General features: G+C 33.7%; 3 protein-coding genes across 19 annotated transcripts in view; 1 reads left to right on the top strand and 2 right to left on the bottom strand.

The window, feature by feature from the left end:
• Positions 1-2827: 2827 nt before the first annotated feature.
• iPLA2-VIA (calcium-independent phospholipase A2 VIA) lies at positions 2828-10162 on the bottom strand. The gene is made up of 14 exons (XM_014234932.3): positions 9980-10162; positions 7610-7902; positions 7344-7514; positions 6481-6609; positions 5667-6020; positions 5342-5607; positions 5072-5260; positions 4902-5005; positions 4300-4833; positions 4149-4236; positions 3661-3784; positions 3471-3594; positions 3306-3399; positions 2828-3242 (listed from the first exon to the last, which is right to left on the bottom strand). The coding sequence occupies exons 1-14, from the start codon at positions 9987-9989 to the stop codon at positions 3104-3106; spliced, it is 2619 nt and encodes an 872-aa protein (XP_014090407.1). The 5' UTR covers positions 9990-10162; the 3' UTR covers positions 2828-3103.
• A 299-nt stretch (positions 10163-10461) lies between these two features.
• On the top strand, positions 10462-14192 carry I-2 (Inhibitor-2). 5 transcript variants are annotated; one of them, XM_014234940.3, is made up of 5 exons: positions 10462-10562; positions 11040-11211; positions 11314-11481; positions 11546-11637; positions 11799-14192. In XM_014234940.3, the coding sequence occupies exons 2-5, from the start codon at positions 11129-11131 to the stop codon at positions 12158-12160; spliced, it is 705 nt and encodes a 234-aa protein (XP_014090415.2). In that variant the 5' UTR covers positions 10462-10562; positions 11040-11128; the 3' UTR covers positions 12161-14192. The 5 variants fall into 5 exon arrangements, with proteins under 5 accessions (XP_014090415.2, XP_014090414.2, XP_014090418.2 ...); XM_014234939.3 differs by lacking the exon at positions 10462-10562 and adding an exon at positions 10582-10737; XM_014234943.3 differs by lacking the exon at positions 10462-10562 and adding an exon at positions 10589-10737 and having other exon boundaries at positions 11051-11211.
• Positions 14193-15136: 944 nt separating this feature from the next.
• LOC106617608 (uncharacterized) overlaps positions 15137-24429 on the bottom strand; it is a 112049-nt gene continuing 102756 nt past the window's right edge. For 4 of the 13 annotated variants that reach the window (XR_011397002.1, XR_011397001.1, XM_070111636.1 and 1 more), the window contains one exon: positions 18813-18908. Coding sequence is in view for 7 of the 13 variants with exons in the window: in XM_070111631.1 (XP_069967732.1) it covers positions 17379-17471; positions 18197-18324; positions 18389-18908; positions 19899-20297 (1140 nt within the window). In the remaining 6 variants the exon portion in view is untranslated. Of the gene's footprint in view, positions 17472-18196; positions 18325-18384; positions 19398-19586; positions 19631-19717; positions 19783-19898; positions 20298-24429 lie in introns of those variants that run through there. The other 9 variants (XM_070111637.1, XM_070111640.1, XM_070111642.1 and 6 more) reach the window with 8 other exon arrangements.

Below are 24429 nucleotides of genomic sequence, written 5' to 3'. Positions count from 1 at the left end.
TTAATGGCTATACACTAATCTTTATTTCTAATCCAAACAACATAACACTTATTACTCGTCATTCGAGTTTACAACTTATTGCTTATAGATCAACTGCTCTTTACATGGCAACACTCTAATTAGAACTATGTCTGCTGCACAGTCCGGCAGCGCTTATATAGTAGATCCTTAAGTGCCGTTTCAGACAGGGACTCAAAAGAGTCGCATTTTTTTCAAATTTTCTTTTGGTGTCGCTCTGGGCATTCACACGGCCAAAAAGAGTCCAGCAACTCGAGTCTAGTTTTTCTGCATTCCTTTTCACAAAATGTTCGTAAATATTTTCGACTGCGCAACACCGCGCAACACTGCGTGCTGCGTATTTCATTTGTATGTTGAGATGATGGTCACACATTTTGCTTGCAATGAATTACCATGAATATGGTAGAACAATATGCATAATACAAGTACCTACCCGCTAAATAGTTTCAAAAAATACTAAAGACGGGAATTCCCTAATCCACAAGAATGTATTGAATATCCGCTACTAATATTTTCAAGGCCAAATTTATAATAGGAATTTCCTAATCTTTAAGTATTAAAAACTCATAATTTCTTTACTCCGTATTAAAAATTCATAATTTCTTTACTCCATAATCTATATCTTAATTTTCTCCTTATTTACAATTTGTCATAATATTTCTTTTATTCTATGCATACATATTTGCATATACATACAAAAATAGATAACAGAACTCAAATTTGCGATCGAATTCATTTGAAACCGAGCGCTCTTGCAACCATTCAAAGAATTTGAAAGTGAAAAGGAATGCTGAGTTGCGTATCAGCGAGCTGTTACGAACAAGAACACAAAGCGTGCCACCCGAACACGAGTGGCACGGTCCCTTCGTCTTTCCTCGTCGTCCCCTCGCCCACAATAAACTGGTTTGAGACTCTTTTGCGTCCCAATGTGAAACGGCTCTAACAAAGCTTCGCCAGGAAGACCATTCTGAGATCTACGAATTTCGCTATCTAGTTGGTTCTAGAAGTTTATCGTTAATTCTATTTTGTTCTGGCATTCGTGTTCGCAACAATACTATTATTATATCATAACAAATCGTGTGATAAAAAGAGAACTTAAGTTGCTTCTTCACGACAATGCTAAAAATCAGAAATTGAAAAATTTGTCCCTTCAGAAAGGAGAATTGGCAACATGGGCCTATTAGCTCCTTAAAATATTATTTTAATATATTTCATAATATGCTCTATATATGGCATATTTTTATATATTTTTTACGACTTCTGGTCTTCAGATATTGGAGATAATCCCATTATATAATAACTGTCATTAGTAAAAAAAACCTATTCAAAGAGAGTATATACTTTGGCCCATAAATTCAGACTCATTGAATATCGAAAGCATCACATTTCCATAAGAGAAAATATCAGTGAAAATGTGGGAACTTTAATGAGCCGACCAGGACTGCTAGATTTGAAAACATTTGAGTTTAAATAGTGCCAGTTCTCACACGGATTCTTTTGTCGCCCAAACCGGTTTATTGTGGGCGAAGGGACCTTTTGTGTTTTTGCTTGTAACAGGTTGCTGCTGCCTATTTTCTTTTCATGGCTGCAAAAGCGCTGGGGTTCAAATGAATATATATAACTTTTGTATATTTACTTAAATTCCCGTCATAAATGGCCTTGAAAATATTAATATATTCTGATGGATTAGGGAATTCCCGTCGTTTTTCCTTGAAAATATTAATAGCGGTTATTCTAAATATTGTTCTATTACATTCACGTAATTCCTTGCAAACAAAATCTGAGACCAGTATCCCAATTGAGCAATTTCGTTCTGGATACTGTAGCAGGGTAAATTCCTATTTATCCAGAATCGACCCCGACATACCCAATATATGTCCTGCATGCAATGAGTCTCCGCATGACACTACTACTGAACCCCACTCATCTAACACCCATTTCCCTATTTATGAAAAGAAGAAAGAAAAACTCGGTTTTAGCTGCTGGACTCTTTTCGCTCATGTGTGCGACAAAAGAATCTCCATGTGAACGCCGAGATATGTAACGTTAAGTTTGTTTAAGGTAAGTAAAGTATTTAACTTTAATAAATAAAGGAACAAATGTGTATATACAAATATGTGTGAATTTCCATACTAACATAATCTAATAATAATGAAATAAAACTCATCTTAATTTACATATATATAATAACTTCTTTATAGTTGAATAATATTTATATATACAGTGAAATATTTACATTACTTACTGAAAACTACATAAGTATATATATAAATTTATATATGTAATAATTATTACGACTAGTCTAATATGATTGAATATAATATTAAAAACGGAATGCTTGATCAATCCACAGCAATACATGAAACATCATTATGATAAAAATACTAATTTAGTATTGAATAAATACAGAGACTACTTATTTCGAGACCACGAGATGGCCCATTTGTGTAACCTGACAAATAATACATTTCTAATTGTTGTAATTCCACTGCAGTTTTGTTAAATAATTGCAATGCCATACGCGTTTTATTACTATTTGCGATTCATTCGCAACTTGAATTCAGTTTGCTTACGCAATTCACATAATCCAATTGCGTGTTCGATAAATATGATAGCTTTCTTCCAAATAATGTGTGTATAGCCAAAGTGAATCTCAGATCCATATATCGACCTTATACTTAACTTTATTTGCATTTTAATAGTCCGTTTCTCGAATAGTTAAAATCATAAATCATGGTTTTATTTGTGCATAATGGAAATGTATGCATTGTATGTGTTGTCGTTTATAGTTAAAATTCATATAAAAATCTAATATTTGATAGAAGCTTTATTATAGTTTCTATTTCAACTATACACAAGTAAATTTGTTCTTTTATGAAAATATTGGAAAATCAGTTGATGCTTTAATTTGAATGCAAGTGATGGATATATACAAGTTTCATAACGAGTTAAGCCTCATGCCAATTCTTTATATTAGATTAGATTAACTTGTAACATAGTAATTACTTCTTATAAACACATATTAATTTTCACTATTATATTATTATATTTGAAACGAAATATTTGGCTAAAACTTCCTTATATGCTATTTCAAAAAATTGATCATTTCTATTATTTTGTTGCGATTGTTGTGCATATAAGCTTTTGAATGCCATAACATATTTATTAATTTCTGATCATCTTTTTCATCCATGGCAATGTCTTCATAGAGTTGTGGGTTGAATCTATAATGGTATGAAGTAATAACTATATTTGATAAGAAATAAAATGTACCGAAGTAGCAATACCTGAAATACGGAACACCGATAGTGCTGCACCAGGCGCGTGCGCGATCGACAACGCGTCCATCAGAAGCTGTCGCTTGATCCACAAGCAAGTTACCTATCCATTTTATTATAAAGATAGTATAGCAAATTATATGCGTTCAAGAACGTGCAAGTACCTTCACTTACCAATTGTTGAGAACCCGTAAGCTAATTTAGCGGTATCCCATATGCTTTCAGGGCGAAACAAATCAATATCCTTAAGCGCTGTTACTGGTATCAAACCGGTGCCTAAAGAAACAACGATTGAAACCTATACAAGATAAAATGATAAAAAAGTTAATAACAAATACAAAAATTAATTAAAATAAGCATTTACCGGGACAGCCTCTTTTTCACGACCCACACTGCGTAATGCCATATTGTACTCATGTATTTCAGTCATAGCGTCTAATGTTGGATTATTTGCGATTAAGCCGCCGTCAAGGAAATGCCCAAAAGCACTACAGAGATCAAGCGAGTATATAATCAATTTACTTACGGAAGCATTTCCGTTCAAAATTTTTTAATCTTTAATTAATTTAATCCAAATAAGTAGAAGCAATGCAAAATTATATACATATCTTCAAATTTAAAATATATTGAAATCCAAAAATTGCTAAACAAATTTCTTTTATAATTAAATATATAAACGGGAATACGACTCACGAACTTAATGTTTGTTGTTTAGAATATTTGTAGATAGCGTTTAAAAATAGAACAATAATTATGATTCTAGGCTTTTGATGAATACTAGATATAATAAATAATACGTGACAAAGAATCTCAAGTCGAATTTTGCAATATATGGCGCAAAAATCTACTAACCGGAAATATGATGGTGCTGCTCCTGTGGCTCGAGCTGCGCGCCAAACTAGTTGTTCTTCTGGCGGTGGTGGAGGCACACGCCGATTGTCTATCAAATATTATGTATACATAAGTAAGGATAATATTATATAAAAAATAAAATATTATTTACTAATAGGTGTAACAATTCCTAGAATATCGCTAGCGCTGTGGTAATTTCTAAAAAGATGCAAGTCCACTGGTTTACGATCAGCCATTACACCGGTTATCATTATTTTTGGGTGTTTGATATCTGTCATAACGGTGTACTCGCCCAACATGTCTTTTAATATTTTTTCGAACAATTCACTTGGATAGGGACGTGAACCAACGAAACATTGTTCTTTCAATCTCAAGTATACACCCAAGCATTGGCGCATTGTTTTACCACAACCAAGAGCAAGTGATAAAATACCGCCAGTGCTTGTGCCTGCAATCCAATCAAACATATGTACAATTGGGGTCTGAGAAAGTTTTTCGATTTCCAATAACATTTGCACGAGCACCAGACCACGAATGCCGCCACCATCTAGGCATAATAAGCGACCGCGACCGTATGGCTTTTCACCTATATTGCTAGAGCCACTAGAAGACCCTGGTGTTGTTGGAGTATTGGCTCCAGTAGCATCCCCACAACCATCGCCTTCTAAACTATTGGTGGGCGATACTTATTCGTATAGAAGATAAAATGTCGTTTAATTTCATTGAAATTGCCAGTTATGATTGTTCTTCTACCTTTTTTACTGTCGGTATTGACTTTCGTGGTAAACATCCCCAATAGGGCATCCATAATACTTTGACCTTTTTGTTCTTTCTCGGTATCAACGATAACAGTAGGTCTGTCAATTAGAAATGTATAAATGTAAATGTGAGAAACCAATTCTATAACTGTAGGTAAAACCTACTCCGGTGTAACCGCGCTACCATTAAACGATGTACCCAAAAAGCTATCCATTGCTTGACGACTAGTTGCAGCTAGCATATTCTCAATATGCTCCCGTTGCTCGACTGGCTCGGGAGACTCTGGTGGTATCCCATTGTAAGATCCTTTCGAGTTGCATCCTGCCGGGCACTTCGTGCTCGACACGGGGCACCTATTATATTATACACGTTGAAACATATAATATTGACTATAAATTCTAATTCTACATAGACTGTTTTCTTTGACTTCTTACCTCTTGGCACCAACTGAGTGCAAAATATAAAGAATTTCACTGTCTTTGCCGCCATTTGAATCAGTACCGACCATATGTCTTGGTGTTTTCCCATCTTTATTTTTCATATTTATATCGCAACCAAAGACAACAAGACATTGAACAATAGGTACCAATTTCTTTTCGATGGCTATATGTAAAGCTGTGTTCCCATCCTTATCAAATACATCAATATCAGCATCATGAGCCAGAAGCGTAACAACACATTCAAATCGGTTTCGAGCAATCTGAATATCAAGGTAAATCAATTATTCGTTCGTTAAAGAGTATTTAAATTCAATGTTACCATAACATGAAGAGCTGTGCGCCCATCGAAATTAGTAGCATTGACATCGCATCCCTGCATGATGAGAGCATGTAATGTTTCACGAGATGAACACCAATGCAGTGGAGTACCACCATACTTCATATCCTGCGTGTATAGCTTATTGGCATTCGTTTTAAGAAATTCAGCAACTGAAGTCGGTGTACTAGATTTGTATATTTTACTCATATTTTTGGCATTTAAATTAACATCTGCCCCAGCTAATAATAAAGCCTTAACGCACTCTGGTTTGTCCGATAAACACGCTAAATGTAACGGCGGATAACCATCGGAATTGATGTGATTGAGATGTTCAGTGCTTCTTGAGGTTAGCAACTTAAAAAATGGAAATATAAATAATTATAATATTGGAAAATATTGTAATAATAATGTTTTTGCGATTAAAATACACATATTCATTATTGTGTGATTGCAGTTGTGAATGCCCGTTAGATCGAGTAAAATATTCTCGAAACACCGTTATTTACTGACACATTTCTGCAATTATATTGCATAAACACACATTATTGGATATCAAGGAGCAAAAAAAGTAGGATTCAAAGTTGAAACAGTGTTTCGAAAGAAACTGAGTGTCAGGTTTCAAGTGTAATAGTAGTATCACTTGCACCAAACCCCCAAAGTCATTCATCAGTACTAAAACTGATTTAATACTACTTACAAGTTAACCTTGTTGATACTACTTCGAAAAACAATATAAAGAATACTTTTTAACAATTACTTTGTTCCTTTCATTATATCCATTACGAAGAAAAAGTTAAATATTGGTTTTACTTACATTTATAATTTCTTTTGTTGTGCTAGCGGCATAATGGAAAATAGAATTGCTGTTGCTATCCAAATGTTCCATTTTACAAAGTGGCATCAATGTCTTAACCATTTCAATATTGCCGGTTTTGATTGCAAGCTAAATATATTTTAGTAATAGTAAATAAACAAGGAAAGAAAGCTAAGTTCGGGTGTAACCGAACATTTTATACTCAAATAGAAAATTATTTCAGGTGATGGCAACACTTTATACTTTTAAATATTACGAAAGTCGTCATTATTCGTTATTCGACATTATGAATGGATTATAGTTAATAATTTTCAACATAACCGTTTTATGGGGAGTGGACGTGGTTATTATTCGAATTCACCCATTTTCACACTGTTTATAGAGGCGAAGATGTGTATCCAGTAAGTTTGGTTGATATAGCTTTAGAGGTTTGTGAGATATTTAAAAATTTTCAGCCCGCTGATGCCCCTCGCTAATACATTTCCCTGTACCAAATTACAGTTGTTTACCTTAATTTGGAGCTTACGTATTATCATTTTGTGGACGTGGCAATCTTCCTATTACGCCCATCTGCAACACCAATTTTACCGCAGTGCCAGGAATACGTTTAACCACGATATCTCAATTTTTACTCAAGTTATCGGGCGGACGGACACATACACATTCACCCGAAATTCAACTTGTCTCGTCATCCCGAACATTTATAAATACATCTCTGCCTTATTTAGTTTGAAGTGTTACAACCAACCGTTAGACGAACAAAACAAAAATATTTTAATGCTAGATGCTGTGATAGAACAATAAGTTATATATTACAAAAATAAAATGAAATGTTTTGTGAGGGATGTTTTTGTTAATATTACCTGAAATGGTGACATCAGGTGTACATGGTCAGAGTAATCGATGAATTCTAGGACTTTGGGATTGCTAACGTAGTCCACAAGATTAAAATAGGCCACTAAGTGGGCTAATGACCAGGACGGATTTTCTGCTAAGGCGTCACATACTCTTTGTATACCGTTAACATTGAAGAACTGGACGTTTTAAGCGATTATTAATTGTATAAATAAAATTAAAGTAAAATTTGATTTAAACATTTATGTAAGTTAGTTAGAAGTTATTACATTACCTCTTTGACGATAGAAACAAATACAGGTAGTCGATGTACAAAAGCATTGAATCGGTCTTCTGCTTCTTGCTGAAGAGGCGAACGAAATAAGCTGAAGCAAGTGTTAATGGGGTCATTAACATGGCGTTGGAGAACAATTTCGTAGCATGCCTTTTTGTCTGTTGAATTGAAGGGTGGTGAATAAAGGACCATGCCTTCATCTCGCCCTATTACTAATAAACTTCCTAGCGATTCGCCTTTAATTTCAAGCACTTTATTCGGTGGAGTGTCACCTCCTAATAATCGTTGAAGAACTAAATATATAAATTAAATAAAAAAATTAATCACGTATAAATAAGAAGACAATGTTTTTTTTTTTATTCCCTGAGAGTTTCTTTGTGAAACTGATTTAATCGTCCTATACAATTTTAATTTTAAAATGTCTTTTAAAGTTTTAGTACGAAAATATGGGGCTTATTCAATCAAACATTTTTTTTTAATATTATAATATACATATGTACATATATTGTGACAAATTCGGAGTTAAAAGAGGTCATCATCTCATTTGTTGTAGTTGCGCGTTGTGGTCTTGTCTCTATCGTCCTTGGTTAAAATAAACTGTATTTTCTGCAGTAAGTCATGTATTCAGAGATTAGAGTTTATATTTTAAGTGCAAAGATCAAAACGCTGATTACTGACTTATATATTTATATTTCAGACGGTTAAACTTCTGTTGCATATATGTACATGTTGTGTTTGCAATTATGTATGTATTTATATATTTTAAGCTCATATTTGGAAATCATTGAAAAGTGTCTGGAATTACTTCACACATGGAACAGCTTAAGGCGGTTTGTATTAATGTACGTATTAATTCTGATGGGTTTTTTTAAATCGAATATTCATGAAAACAAGTAAGGAAGGGCTAACTTCGGATGTAACCGAACCTTTTTTACTCTCGCAAAGTCAAATGGTATACTCGTTTGAGATTTCTTTGCGGATTGACCGATATTTTCGGTAGAAGGTTAACTATAGGCACTGGGGTCCTCATATTCAGTACCTAGGGACGTGAATAGTTTTGGTTCGATTTAGACAGTTTTTGGTCACAAGGTGGCATACTTTAAACGTATTATTCACGCAAAGTTTTACCCCGATTAAATCATTGTTGCTTGATTTGTATACTGGAAAGTGAAAAATTCAGATGAAATTTAAAATGGTGTTATATAGGAGAGGCCTAGTTGTAATCCGATTTCGCCCATTTTCGCACTATAACATAGAAATATGAGAAGAATATTATGTACCGAATTTGGTTGAAATCGCTTAAGCAGATCCTAAGATATGGCTTTTCACCTAAATGTGGGCGGTGCAACGCCCATTGTCTAATTTCGAACGCGGCTCCTATAAAGTCAGCTCTTACGATCCCTGTGTTAAAATTTAATGACTCTGGCGTGTTTAGGGCCTTGTATCAATTTATTTGTTTTTGAATAATGGCGTTTTGTGGGCGTGGCAGTGGTCCGATTACGCCCATCTGCAATACCAACCGTCTTACGGTATCAAGAAACATGTGTAGCAAGCTTCATAAAGATATCTCAATTTTTAATCAAGTTACAGCTTGCACAGATAGACGGACGGACGGACAGACGGGCGGACGGACGGACAGACGGGCGGACGGACAGACAGACGGGCGGACGGACGGACAGACGGGCGGACGGACGGACAGACGGGCGGACGGACGGACGGACAGACTGTCACCCGGATTTCAACTCGTCTCTTCATCCTGATAATTTATATATATATATAACCCTATATCTAACTCAATTAGTTTTAGGTGATACAAACAACCGTTAGGTGAACAAAACTATTATACTCTGTAGCAACATGTTGCGAGAGTATAAATATGATGATCGCGTACGTAGACCATAATTTGGCAATTACACGCATCAGCTGGTTCTACGTTACCGGAATTGATCCAAATTTTACCTTCACCTTTCCGATGAAGGGCTGTTATTCTAAACCTGTTTGAATTGGAAAATTGTAAGCTAACTAAACATTGCTTATGCTTGTGTTATTTGAAAAAAAAACTGATATAGTTAGAATTGATGTAATTATTGGTATGAGACTTTAGAAAGTGAGGACTTCCCCCAAGAGAACTTTTGTACATAAGTACATATATTTCCATCGTGTGTGTCACACTGTAATTGTAGAATTGACTTCATTTTCCGGCTTATTTTATGTAATTCTTTTATGAACAAAGAAATCAATAGAACGTACCATATTTACATACTTATATATACGCTGTTATATATTACACCAACAATTCGAAAATTTTGTTTGTGCTTAAATGAAAATTGTAAACTATAGAATAATACAAAATATATAACTACTTCTAACCATTAAACATAATGTGTCTTTCTGTTTACTGCAATTTCTTTTAAGATATTTTCTTTATTTTCAGTTCACGATGACTACTTTCTTTTTAACTTAAGAGTACATATAAAAGCAATTTTCTTAAATTCACTGTTCGCCAAAGTTACACTACTTTTAATTGTTTAAAGAATATTGTATCAAGAATCAGCTGCTTAAAGCAGTGTAGCTGTATATTAATTTTACTTAATAATAATAATAAGAGTTGCCAGCTCATTAGCAAATAAATTTGTAATTTGGCCTTATTGTGTTTGCCCACAAACATATTTTTACATTCATTTGGTTAACATATGAGAGTCAATAAAAATATATATAGGTACGTAAATTTCGCTTGATTATTAATAATAATCATTGGTTTTTCTTGTCGGCGAAGGTACTCCGTAATTCAGGTTCATTGAACATAATCTATACAATATTGTGGTTGAAGTTGGCACCACTTTATTCTATATTGTTTTGCTATTGGGTAAAATTTCCTACCTGGAATTTTACTTTTCAGCTGTCATATAGAACGGAATAACTAAAAATTCTTCCGTAATCGAAAAGTTTATAGGTACGCAAAATTAGTTTTTTTTGTTTTGTGACATTCTTAAGTCAAATATAAGTAGAAATTGTTTGTAATTCTTTTTCTTAGAGTGAGGGATTACACAGAATTAAAAAAAGTGAATCAAAAATAATGCAATAAAACCTACTTTTGTTTGGGTGGAGCGGATTTTAGAACAAATATTGTAATATAGCGAAAAGTAACTTATATATACATATATAAATAATTATATATACTAGTTTTAATTTCGGCGAAAAATCAAACATTGAACAAAATATGAAAAGTTCCAACAAAAAGATTTAAGAAGTTGTTTAAAGGTTCGACAGAAGTTAAAAGCAATGGGTTGTTAATATAACTAAAGTGGCTTGGACTATGAAAAGGGCTAATTAAGGATGCTATTAATCGCATTAATTTTTGCTGGAAATATTATGTTTTTTGACTATACTACATATATAAAATACATACATTTACATTCAATTATTTTAGTTTATTTATAGACTCTGTGTAATCGGAAAGTTTTTCGAATTAGTAGACCTAAAGCTTCAAATCAAAACTAAAGAGTCAAACGCATAAAAATGCAGGACTCGCCTGACGCCAAGAAACCTTGCAAGGGCATACTAAAAAATTCCAGCAGTTTTGATAAGCCTGGTGCCGCGAGGTGAGTGGAAGGCAAACGTCAATGTCAAATCAAATCCAATTAATTGTGATGTTTTATTTTTCCGATCTATCGTTTTTTATTTCTATTGTTCTTTTACTGCAGCTATCGCAAAAGTGCGAAGTTTGATGAATTAAATGTTTTGCAAACCTACCACCCACATGACAAAGATTATGGACATATGAAAATTGATGAGCCGAAAACGCCATACAATTATGTTATTCCAGATCTGGCACACACAGATGCGTTAGACGCAAATTTGTTGGCGGAGAAGTAACATAACTGGAGAATTATATTAATTCCAAAATACATAATTTGTATTATTGAATATTTACAGGTTGCGTATTGCTGCAAGTACTCAATCGCCTGCATTCGGTTCTGAAGACATTTCTGACGAAGAAAACATCGATGAAACACCGGAAGAAAAAGGTGCGCTCGTAATATGGTTATAAATTGAGATCAGTGAATAACATCAAAGAATTTGCCATACTAAAGTCTACCATTTACAATAGCTCATTAATTTTACTTAAAACCAAATGAAATTATCAATACCCTTAGTATACTATTTTATACTATATTTTTATTTTCAGTTCGTCGACTTGAGTTTGAACGCCGCAGAAAGGCGCATTACAATGAATTTGAAGCGGTTAGACTAGCGCGTAAATTGATTGAAGAAGAGCTGGGCGATGAAGATGATGAGAATGATATTTCATCTATTGGGGAGGATGTTAAATCGCTAACTTCTGCTGAAAAATCCAATAATGAAGAAATTGAAATTCAGAGTGAACACACAGAACAAGAAGTTTTGCCGGAAAGTGCAGTAGAGGAGGAAACGGGCACAACGGAACAAGACTCCGAACTTGATTCTTCCGATAGCAATCGGGCTTCAGCAACCAATATGGATGTTGACGCACAATTGCAACCCTCCCATCCTTGTTACGGAAGGGATTAGTATATATACAAATATATAATAATACAAAAATCATATATACATTACTCTTTGCTACATTAAAGAACGTAAAACACAATTTAAACAAAGAATATTTGAATCAACGACCAAAAGCATCACGTGATCGTTCGAAATATTAAATTTAATCTTGACAGTTACATAATTAATGAGAGGAATAAAACAAATAAAATAATATTAACAAACATTGCTATCTTTGCTTACATTGATGCGATGCAATAAAACAGTGTCAAATAAAAAAGATGTATGCTAAAGATAGTTTGAATTTGAAAAAAAAAAATAAAGCTTTGAAATAAATTATATTCTTGAAATAAATCTTCTGACGGCGCGATGACGAATAATTTCACGCGTTTAATGTTTTTGTTTGTTTAATAGTCCATAATCAAAACCTATATTAAAATAGATTTGAAGATTCTTGAGTGAAAATTATGAAATATGTTTAATTATACTGGTACAACAAAATGTAAATTGAATACCTATAATGTTTAATAATTTAAAAATACACAAACCTATTTTATCATATTAAATGGCGAAACTGTTATTAAGTAATTGGTTCGGAAGCTTACAAATAACAAATATTAAAAAATGCATGAAAATTGATATACAACAGTGAAAAATGGTTTTTGTGATTTTTTTGTTCAGAAAATAATATAATTATAATTAAATAAGTAAATCCTATACACAAATAACTGCAGCGTGCATACGTAGATTAATGTATTTGGAATGGCAATATTGTATAGTAGAAACAAACAAATGTCCTGATAGCGAATTTTTAATTTACGCAAAAAATTTCCAGAATTGAAAATTTTTAAATAATTTTGTTTATTAGAAACACGAATTAGCCATATAACTACTTCTTGCATTTAATTATGTATGCGTGTAAGAACATGTATATATTGATAAAGCTCTAATAAATGCACTATTAAAGGGCAGCTATTTGTTATCGTAATATAATCTTCACTTCCGTGCCAATCGAATACAATATGTCTGTCTCCAGTGAAAATTTATTCGAACTGATGGTCAATTATTGTTGCGCTGAATAAATTATGTATCAAGATCAATATGTCAATGCACTGAGCGGCTTGCAAATGTTTATATATACTACATGTAGTTGTTTGCTTTGCCCAATTGTGTGTAAATCAGAAGTGACGAATATAACTTCTACAATTAAAGACTACACATGAATGTATTTATGTGCAATGATTATTACTTATTTGAATTGTATATTCTTATTCTTAAGTCAAACATATTCTGCTTCGCGCACGTGGAATAGTGTTTATAAATTACAGCCTGTGATAAAAATTATTAAATATTAATGAGTGATCTTCATTTTGCGGATGTATTACTCTTACATACCTATGTATAATGCCTTCAAATCTGATGAATCTCCACCAACTTCACTTGGGTACGCGAATAGCTCGATGATTTTTATAACTAAAAACGGTAGTCATAGAAGTATTTTGAACTATTTAAGATGTCTGCAAAAATTCAAGTAGAGTCTAGCAGAAGGCTGATTTCCACTATTTTTGGCAATATACATATGTGTTATGCAGTAATATGTTAATTATAAAATATTTATTTTAATGTGAGATGTATTGTGACCGATAAATTAAAAATGAGATTTATACAGTTTTTCTTCGTGGTTTTTGTAGACTTTTTATGATTTGTATAATATATTTTTTGCTACTATTTGGACATGCAACGTGCTTAAATTTTTTTGAAAAGTGGACGTGTTCTCGCTGTTCTAAAAGTTTAATATACATACTGATGCTATATCAACCAGATTGGGTAATTGGTTGAAAAGGGAGATCACAAGAATTAAAGCGGCTATACTTAAGCTCATTCTATACTCGAATTTAGACTATACCGTTTTAAGCCCGAATAGCTGTACCGAATATGAGAACATGTAGCTGACTTTATACTGAAAATATTAGTAAATTTGAAATAAGGTGGTAACCTTTTCCTGATAGTAAAATTGTCAGATATTAAAATTGAATAAAATCGGTTCAAAAATAAAGATTTTTTTCTTTCCTGCAAAAGCCTTTGTATATATTGAATTTGAAGTAAATATTTCAGATATTAAGTAGAAATTGGACGTTATAAATTTAACATGAGTTCATCCGAAAAAAATTGATGAAATCGGACGATAACCAGGCGCACTTCCCCTTGGAGTGTTATATAAAAAACTACTAAAAGTGCGATAACTCACTAAATACCGTTATGTGAAGTCCCATATCTCAGGAACTATTCGACCAATTGCAAACAAATTTTGTGCATCGATTTCCTTTAATTTACAGTCGTATATAAATGAAGCACCAAGGGAGATATATACACATTTTTTTTGCATAGATAGTGTCTTCAGGGTATGCATTCAATGCCAAAAATGATCAAAATCGCGATATAACTTTTCAAGTCTCCAGATACCGAATATGTAGCATCCAGTGTCTATGACTGACTTTTTCTGAAAATATCAGTCAATCTGTGAGATATATTATTGAAATTTAGAGATAATATTTTTCTAATAATAGTGTGTTTTTGTGCCGAAAAAGTAAAAACGGGTCAATACTTCACCTAGCTCACATCTACCTAGTTAAAAAATTTTCGATTACTATATATGTATGTATATCGGTCACTCTGTGAGGTATCTTAATGAAAGTCATAGACCATCATTTTCTGCTAAAAACTATGTTGTGACACCACAAATGGATAACATCGGTTCAATAGTATCTCTAGGCTTTACAGTTTCGTCAAATAATGACTGTTGAATTTTTACGCAACATCTTTTAATACAAAGTTTGGTCAACGAACTTTGCGAACTTTTTTGTTTTTTAATTCTAGCCCTTCTTTCTTGTTTGCAATCAAATTTTTCAAACAACATACGTAAGGATTTGTATTGACGGTCAGGATTTCATTGACTTACCTAAAATCTGTCGCCAAAACGAAATGAAAAGTCTTTAATACTTCGGTTGGTCAGAGAGATGTACAAATTTACATTTATTTGATTTCATCAAGTTTTAATCTAATGTACATAGTTGTGTACCTTCTTAATCCATCAACTAATCACATCTTTTACAATGTACTGTTAATTGTCGAGTCAGATAATACAATATTATGAACATAAAATTTGGGGTTATCTATGCCAATTTAGCAAAACACTGAAATTTAGAACAGCTCTCAGGCGAGCTTTCAGTTTTTTTTAGTTAAATACACATTTATGACTGATTTTGCCAATTCGATATCAAGTGTGTATATATTTGGATAATAGTGTTTGCAGATGTATTATTGGCTTAATTTTGTATTTTTTTTTGTAATTTTCCGAGTTTTTCATATTGAATGATTTGGGGGTGAATACAAACCATTCTCTATGTGTGCGCACTTCGTCTTTATGTAAGTACGTCGTGTGATTTTCATTCAAATCATTGATTTTTTGTCATAATCGAGTCGTAAATCCAGTACGAATTTGCCGGTAGTCGGTTCGAGTTCTAATAATATACAAGTACATACATATGTTCGTATTCTATTCTATATGCATGTATGTATTTATATTCGCATAAATGGATAAATATCATAAATGATCAGTGCAATATCACATTGGTGCAACCACACGTGGCAACCTGAGACCAGCCGGCACCACCCAAAGACTATAATGGCATCCTCGGTGTTAAATAGTTATAGCCTGAGGGGCGAACGCCCACTTGCCTCGATTAACCAGGCTAATGGCACAAAGTGTGTCCACTGCGGTAAAGTGATTTCATGAATTATTCTTAATATTTATTGATAGATGCACATATGCATTTGTTACGTATCTTTCACAAGTTTCAGTATATCTTAGTGTTTTCGGATCATACAACGTTGTTTTTGGTGTATGAACATCCACTGCTCCTATTTTTACATTTTTGTACGGATATATATTTATATATATGTACATACTAAAATAATTTCATTTTGTATTTGGTTACTCTTACAACTAGGGTCTGCAACAGTTTGCTGTTGGTGTGACTGCTTCTATATATATATATATACGCTATGTATGCTCTTTTACTTAATAATAAATGGAGAAAACTAATATTTAATATATATTTCAATAATATATTAATTATTGTTTAAATAATTTTTTTTTTTTGTATTTTTCATGCAATAACAATTTTAAATGAAACAAAATTAAAAATATGTTGCAAGTTTATGCAACTAAATTAATTAACATATTATCAAATAATATAAATTAAAACTTCTTTGCTTTCGAAGAAGAATTTGTTTAAATTAAAGTTAAAATGTTTCCGTTTTGTCAAAATCGTATAACCATCATCAATATGCCGTAGTTTGCATCAGAATTTTTTTAGATTGCTTGATTGTAGTTTTCAGTTTGGTATTTTCATATGATTTAGTTTGAAAACTCATTTCAGCGTCGGGATTTCGTGTAACACTTTTGTAGTTCTTCGCCAACGTGCTAAGATGGAGTTCATCTTACGACGGTTTCCAAGTATTTATGTATACAAAACTAATTTACATCGTGTGGGCGTCGTTTTTCACTTACAACTAAAAATTAAATTTTTCATATAAATCAATTCTCTCTTGCCCCATTCCACACATGTGCGGATGAATGGTTCCAGTGAATTAATTCGATTGAAGATTAAAATGAAATAAAACTACTTTAACAAAAAATTGTTACATACACAGAAACGTTCATTTGCTTATGTGTATGTAAGTACATAGAGTTTTTAATGCATTGGCCGCTCGGTTCTCGCTATCACGTTCGTGTTCAAAGACCAGTGGCACGCGTAGTTGTTATAGCTGTAGAGTACCGTGTATCATTTTGCAGTTTTTAACGTACCCCCGCTTCGTTGAGCACAAACGAACAGCCGTCAAACTCGTAGACTCACACACTCCCAAGCATTTCGTTTTGTCTAAAGGTCTACTCTATCCCTACTCATCTCGATTATCCATGCACAGATTTGAGAACAAAATTCGTTAGTGTAAATTTGATGTAGTATATTTTTTTTTGCTTTTCAATGCTCCGTTTGGTTAGTTCGTGATTAGTTGAAGTTTCATGTCGTTATAATGTACAATTAGTTACATTTTTTCGTTATTTTCCAATGTCATTGTATTTTTTTTTGCATTTTTTGTGTAATATTTTTTTTTTTGCGAAATTGCTTCATTTACTTGTATCCAGGGTCCAGCAATCTGGTTTTAGTGATCATACCTTTTAGGCCAACATGTGTTGTGTACCTGGTGGTATCTTGTAGCTGGGGTAATAGCTATTCAGCGCGTTTTTGGCGAAGAATGTTGTGTAATCCTGCTAATTGAAAACGGGGTTGATTAACTATTTGTTATATTAAATGTTAAAAATTCATCAAAGTAATAAAAATTAAAAATAAGGAAATATGAAAGTTTGGGTGGAGCCGAACATTCAATATTCGCGCACATTATTAAGCTTAACTACACAAGTGATCGCGATGTCAACTTTATTATTTGATGGTAAAGTTGACCAGACTATGGACTAAGAAAACGCATACGTGCCATGGACTGGTAGATTCCTCATCTGTATCGTACTCGTGCTCGGCGACCATAACGATGAGCGAAGGAATGACCTGTCGGCCGATTGCCTTATACGTCCCTTGTCTTTCCGCCTGCTTTTGGACGACTTGTATTTCCGATTTCGTGGTAAAAGGTAATAGGTCTTGATGTAGCCAAGTTTGGTTTAAAGCGGACGAACGGATGGACGGAATGGCAAATAGACATTAATCAATTGGTCTCTGTGTCATAACTATTTACTACAATAGTATATTTTACATATGTTTGTGTAACCTTATAACATACATTTCGAGTGGTACAAACAACCGTTAGATGGCTAAAATAATAAAAGTATATAGTAATAGTTTGCAAATAAGTCCACTTGTGCCATATGAAGACATCAGTTCGGCAAGTGTCATACATATGTATGTCTACGATACACTCGCATAGAAAGCGTTAAGGTAATTGCATAGCAGTATTTTTTATTAAATACTAATTCAGTGAGCTTACGCGATTGACTTTCCGTGGACGACAAACCGGTCCCTGGGCCAGTTTGCGTCGTTCTTCATTTTCACGTATTGCGGCTTCTTTATATTCTGGCGGTGGCCACTTCAAGTCTCCGCGCATGTTGCTGCCTCCTGTTTGTGATGAGAAAGTTATTTGTTGTTGTTATTTCTTATGAGTGTTGAAAGACTACGTTACCTTGAAAGCTAACGGCCGCTGGTTGGGCGTTATAAACAGGGGTTGGCTTTTGCGTAACGGGCGCTTCCTTGCGCAGAGTTATAATTCCGGGACTTCCGCCGCGGTAAACTTGCGGCAAATTCTGTGCTTGGTGTTGTTGCACTGTTGCTTGGTGATCGGGTTGATCCAGACCAACGTGTTGAGGCTGTGGATAAGAATTATATTGATTGGATTGTGGTACAGTCGAATATTGTTGTGGTTGTTGTTGTTGAGGAGGAGACTGATGATATGCTTGCGATTGATAATTAGATGGCGGAGCTGCCTGATATTGTTGCTGCTGCGGTTGTGGAGGTCCCTGTTGATAAGGCGCCTGAGGTGGTTGATATTGTTGGATAGGTTGATTATGCGCCCAAGACGGTTGTTGCTGTTGTTGCGGCTGAGAGTAGTGCTGCTGGGCATAAGGAGGTTGTGACCCCTGGTGTGGCTGATATTTTTGTGCCTGTGGTGGAGCTTGATATTGATCGTATGATGTCGCACGATACTGTTTTATATTGTGTTCGATTCAATATTTTTCGGACGATAACGTTTTTGTCGAAATTCAGTATATTCCCAAAATTCATTTATTTTGTTGTACATAAATGTACATAAATATGTGGTGGGCAGATGGGATGTCGTATAGAAATGTTGCAAGGTTTCGTTTTCGTTGTTGCATGCATTTAATTGTTTGTGGAAGTTTCATATTTACGTACATTTGCCACGAACCAAAGTAAATACATATATAATCACACAAACAAATAGAATATTCGGGATGTTTTATAGTTTATAGTAAGAGAGAGAGAGCATGATGGTCCATAAAAATTTAAGGGGAAAAAGAAGATGATAAAACATTTAATTAGAAAAGTTTCTGGGGACTGAAATAATCGCAAAAGTGTTACTGGGTTAACGTAGATTAAGACTCTATAAGCAACAATATGGGTACTTAAAAATAATGCGTGTGAGAGCGCGTTTTTAACTACGTGCGTTTTATAAGCTGAAATTTGCGAGAGATAAAGAAAAGCTTTGTTAGCATACTTAGATTACAATTAATATATTTTTGTTATCAGCACGAGTTAATGTTTGAATATATATGTAAATCAGTATGTGTTATGAATGTGTGTATTTGGCATTAGTGAATGGTAAACTACTAAATACCGTAAGCTTTAGGGGTGAGTAAACTTACAGATATTAAATTCTTGTATTTATGACTTATTTTTTCCATTTTGCCTATAAATATATTAATCAACATCAACTGATCTAATTTTGTCGGTATTATGATGGAAACTGCCTGCATAACAGGAAAAGGAAACTCACTGAAAAAGCCATAAGTGCCAAAGGCCATTCAGCTTATGCAAACATGCCCAGAGCGCATTAAGAAGCTAATGAAGAAGAAGAGAGAGCAAATAAGCTGCCACACACATAAACATATGTATATAAATTCGACACTAGTCATTTCGCGCATTTAGCAAATGTGCAGGTACATTTGTTCCAGTACCTGTGGAGTAGATGGATCTTGATGGCCCTGGCTAGGATAAAATGGCGTGCCATCTACAGGATTTGATAGAAATTCACTTTGAGCTTTAGGCACAGGCGGACGTATAGGTCTCCAAACAGATGAGGAATTCGGTTCATATTGTTGCTCGGGTTGTTGCTGTTCAATAGGGTAGTGTGGGGTTGGCTTCTGCTGTCCGTAATGGTCGTTTAAATGTTGCCCATATGGTGGACCAGCTGGCTCATGTGAGGGTTGGCGGTTAAATTGAGCTTGGATATATTGTATGGGTTGTTGGAGTATTTCATGTTGTTGTTGTTCCGACTGTCGATATTCTTGTGGTTGTATATAAGGATGAGATGAGTTATCGCGAACAGCACGGCTGACGTTATTATAAATGATACCCTAAAAATATGCAATTGAGTTGCAATAGCGAAAATAACAAAACACTATATACATAATTTATGTATGAAAACCCAATTAAATTAATTTCATTACTAATTTTTTCCTCCGCATAATTTTTCAACTCTTTTTTATGTTTATCTGCATGTTACTCCCGCTAGCATATTGCAACAAGACTTACTTTCTTTTAAAAAACATCAGCGCAATTACTCATGAAGATGTGGGAAATACACGAAATCGTTCAATAAATCTGGCAAAACTCATACAAACTAAAGTGGAAACTTGGCAAAAATACAGTCTTTGGATTAAGTATTTAATATTATTGGTTAAATTGGGAAATGTCCTTTATAATTTGTTACAATCTCATAATTTTATACAAAGGTAAGGCAGAAGGGAGAAGGAAAGTTTCATTCATACTGAACAATACGATTTCCAAATACAATGCAATGAATCAATTGACTAATTACATATATGTACATATGTATAATATCAATTATTTATATTTATGTATAAGTAAGGTATAAAAGCTATGATACTTTTGGCGAAGTTTGTTTAATCGGTTTTCTTCCACCATTAAGGATGATCTTAATTTTTATTGTTCGTGTCAAGTTTAATTTTAAAGCGGAAAAAAGAGAAAACCATTTTCATGCTGTAAATAGCTAATTGGATTGCCTCGGGTGGTTGTATGTCACACATATGTATACATACAATTATTAATCGGTGGGCCGATGGGGGCAATTTTATAAGGCTTTTATCAGCTTCACCTGTATGTTTGTGTGCTTGTAACTTTTTTAAATGGTACTAAAAAGCTTTTAGATATATTGTGGCTTAATAATAAATATGGTTCAAAAAACTAAAAAACACGCTTTAAAAGCACATAAAACTAAAAAGTGAAAATAATTCTTAATATAGACTGACAAAAAGAACCCTCCGCTTTTCTCACAATAATACAAGTATTTTTCGGTCAATATTAACGTTTTGCAACATGTGGCTACAGAGTATAATAGTTTTGTTCACCTAATGGTTGTTTATATCACCTAATAATAATTGAGTTAGATATATATAGTTATATAGGTATATATAAATGATGAGACGAGTTGAAATTCGAGTGATTGTCTGTCCGTCCGTGCAAGCGATAACTTGAGAAAATTTAAATATCTTAATGTAACTTGGTACTCGTTTAATTTTTTACAACGAAACGCAATAATGATGGGCACTTGTGGTTTGAAAATCTTTAAAAAGTGGGCGTGGGCCGCTTCCTAATAGGTTCAATGTATATATGATTTTTTCATTTTTTAGTATACAAACCAGGCACTAATTATTATATCGGTCTCAGGTCTAAAAATTATCAAAATCGGACCATAACTATTCAAGCCCCCTATGGCTGATTTTTTGCCGAAAATATCGGCCAATCTGTGAGATATATTATTGAAATTCGTGAAAAAGGTTTTTGTAAAAAATAGGTTGAATCGGATCAATACTTCCCTTAGCCCAAATGTGCTAGTTATTTTAATGAAATTGATAAAGCGTGTTTTTCTAATAACATTATATCTTTGTGCCTAAAATGGATAAAATCGGGCGAAAATTTGCCCTAGGCCCCATATAACTGATATTCACGATTTTGAAACTTCCCACTGACTTTACTCCATATACATATATGTTTACAAATATTTATAAAAAGACTTGAAAATAAGTTCTCCAGTATACCCGAGCAATGTTAAAAATTAATGCAATCAGCCCTTCCATTTCTATGCCCCCAATGATTTTAGTATAACTTTCGCTAACGGGAAGTAAAATATAGTAATAAAACTAAATGAGTCAACGAAAATAAATTAATAAGATACCAAATTTGATTGTAATCCAGTCACCATTTCGTCGAACAATGAAGTTGCACATTTTCGCTACATTTCTTAATATAAAGCTTTGCCAACATCTGAACATCACCGGCTTTGATACTTGCAAGTTACACCCGAACTTAGACCTTCCTTACATGTTGAAACTATATTTATTTGTTCATAATTGTATATATTGTAGCTGCGGTACTGTGAATTGCGGCCTAACACAAGCACGCATACATACATGCCATTCTCATGCATTGCAACTCTCTTGTGAATTCACCAACTAATGCAACGCTTTGACACTATGAGCAATTGAATTAAATTTAATAATGCGTTATGATTTTAATAGTCCCCTGTTTAGTGCAATATTTTTTATAGTTGCACACGCATGTTTGGAATTATACAAGTACACACTAATGATGCTTAATATGCTCTCTGCCGTAGAGGTTAACTAAGCATAAGTTGGACTTGCGAATTCAAGTACTTTTGGGTTCAGTTTAAAAGCATATTTGTATTAGGAAAATTATAATTTTTGAAATGCAATTAAAATTCACATACAAAAATATTTGGATAAAACAATGCTCTCGAACATTTAACCAAGCCTGAGAGAGCGAGTGAGACAAACAATTCGGTTGAGCTGAGTGTTAATAATGTCAAATAAATTAGTATAATTATGAAGTTCAAGTGGACAAAGCTTTTAAAATTACCTAACCTAATCCTTTAATTATGGAATTTTTTTTATAGACTCACTTTATCTTGATTGGAAACAGTTTTTGGTTATTATGCTTGCGAATTTTAACTCAATTTGTGTTCGCGTGCAGCATGAAACTTTCTCGCACAGGGCTTTAAAAGCGCAGTTACACTGTATAGTAGGAAATCATTTTATTGCATTAAAATAACTTCAGGAAAAAACTGTTTCCACTATTACGTAATTTACAACAAGGAGATTTACTCTACAACTTTTTGCATGCGATCTAAACACAGGCATTAATGTACCCATACATTACCTATAAAAAGTACGTAGGCAATGATTGCAAATCTACCAAGACACGCTATGTTTATCACCCACTCGCTAGAAAAAAAGCCGCAATATTAACTGGCTGAATATCAAAAATTGTCGTTTATTACTCACACAGATAACGATCTTATGTTGGCTATAGTAAAAGAAACAAGTTTGCACGTGTGTTTGCGCATTTATGGGTATTTGATTTTATGTGACTTTGCAATGTTTTACGACGAGGTAGGCACATAAAAACTCGTCTCTCTTATGTTACACTTTGTCTGCATGTAACAGTCAATGACAACAAAAAACGGGTATTGAAGTGTAAGCTTTGGCGCATACTTATCTGCAAAATGGGCACACATTGACATTTCGTGCATAGAATTAGAAGAATCCATGTACCAAATGAGACATCGCACTTGAGAAAGAAGAATATTTCACAAGGATTTCAGTTTAAATCTCTTCAAGGGAACTTTGCTATGAAAGTCAGATAAATCTATTTATTCTAAAGCAGAATTTACGAATATAAGGTCAACTTTCCCTAATTTGTATGACTTTTCTAATTTCCGAATATTTGATTTGGGTGTTTCATCCAATTCGAGATGATTTTACAGAGAAATATTAAAATTACTTAAACAAACTGCTTTTCAGCCAAATAAGTAGTATTTACATACATATCTGTTGAGGGTTGAAGTAAACGTAGAAGTCACTTTAGGGAAGATACAAACACGCGAAAGCTCTTGCAAAAGCGTCACAGGCAATGCCTAGCCTTAAGCCGTTCATTCTTTGCCAGATTGCAATGTTTTTGTTGCCAAAAAATGTCTCGCCCTGGAATAACATTTTCCATTGTTTGCCCGTATTTGTGCTTGTGTGTGTTTGTTTGTCCGTGTTGTGATTCTTACATTTTTACGGCATTCAGTTCAGCCACACGTGCGCATCGCTTACATATTATACATATGTAAGTATTTGTGTTTTGCAATTGTTTTTGTGGTTGTTGTTTTCTGTTCAAACGACAGTTTGTTTGCAATGGTGTCATTATTATTGTACGGCACATCTTCACTTCTCTTTTTATTTGACTGCATTATTTGCTCGTTCGTACTTGTATTGCTATTGTTGCACGAACTATTATTATGTATACAATTTTTCTGATCGAAAATTATGATTGCGAACAATAAACGTGAAAAAATGGCCAAAGTGGAAAAGCCTTGACAGCTCGCAATGCCATCTCGGTTATGCAATATATTTTATGTTCGCTTGATAGGACAATAGCATGCAGCGATGGTGGCGTCGTATGGCG

The sequence above is a fragment of the Bactrocera oleae genome, chromosome 6 (assembly GCF_042242935.1).
Source record: "Bactrocera oleae isolate idBacOlea1 chromosome 6, idBacOlea1, whole genome shotgun sequence".
In the NCBI taxonomy this organism is placed as follows: domain Eukaryota; kingdom Metazoa; phylum Arthropoda; class Insecta; order Diptera; family Tephritidae; genus Bactrocera; species Bactrocera oleae.
The sequence above is the reverse complement of the archived record's forward strand: the minus strand, read 5'-3'. Positions and strand labels throughout refer to the sequence as shown.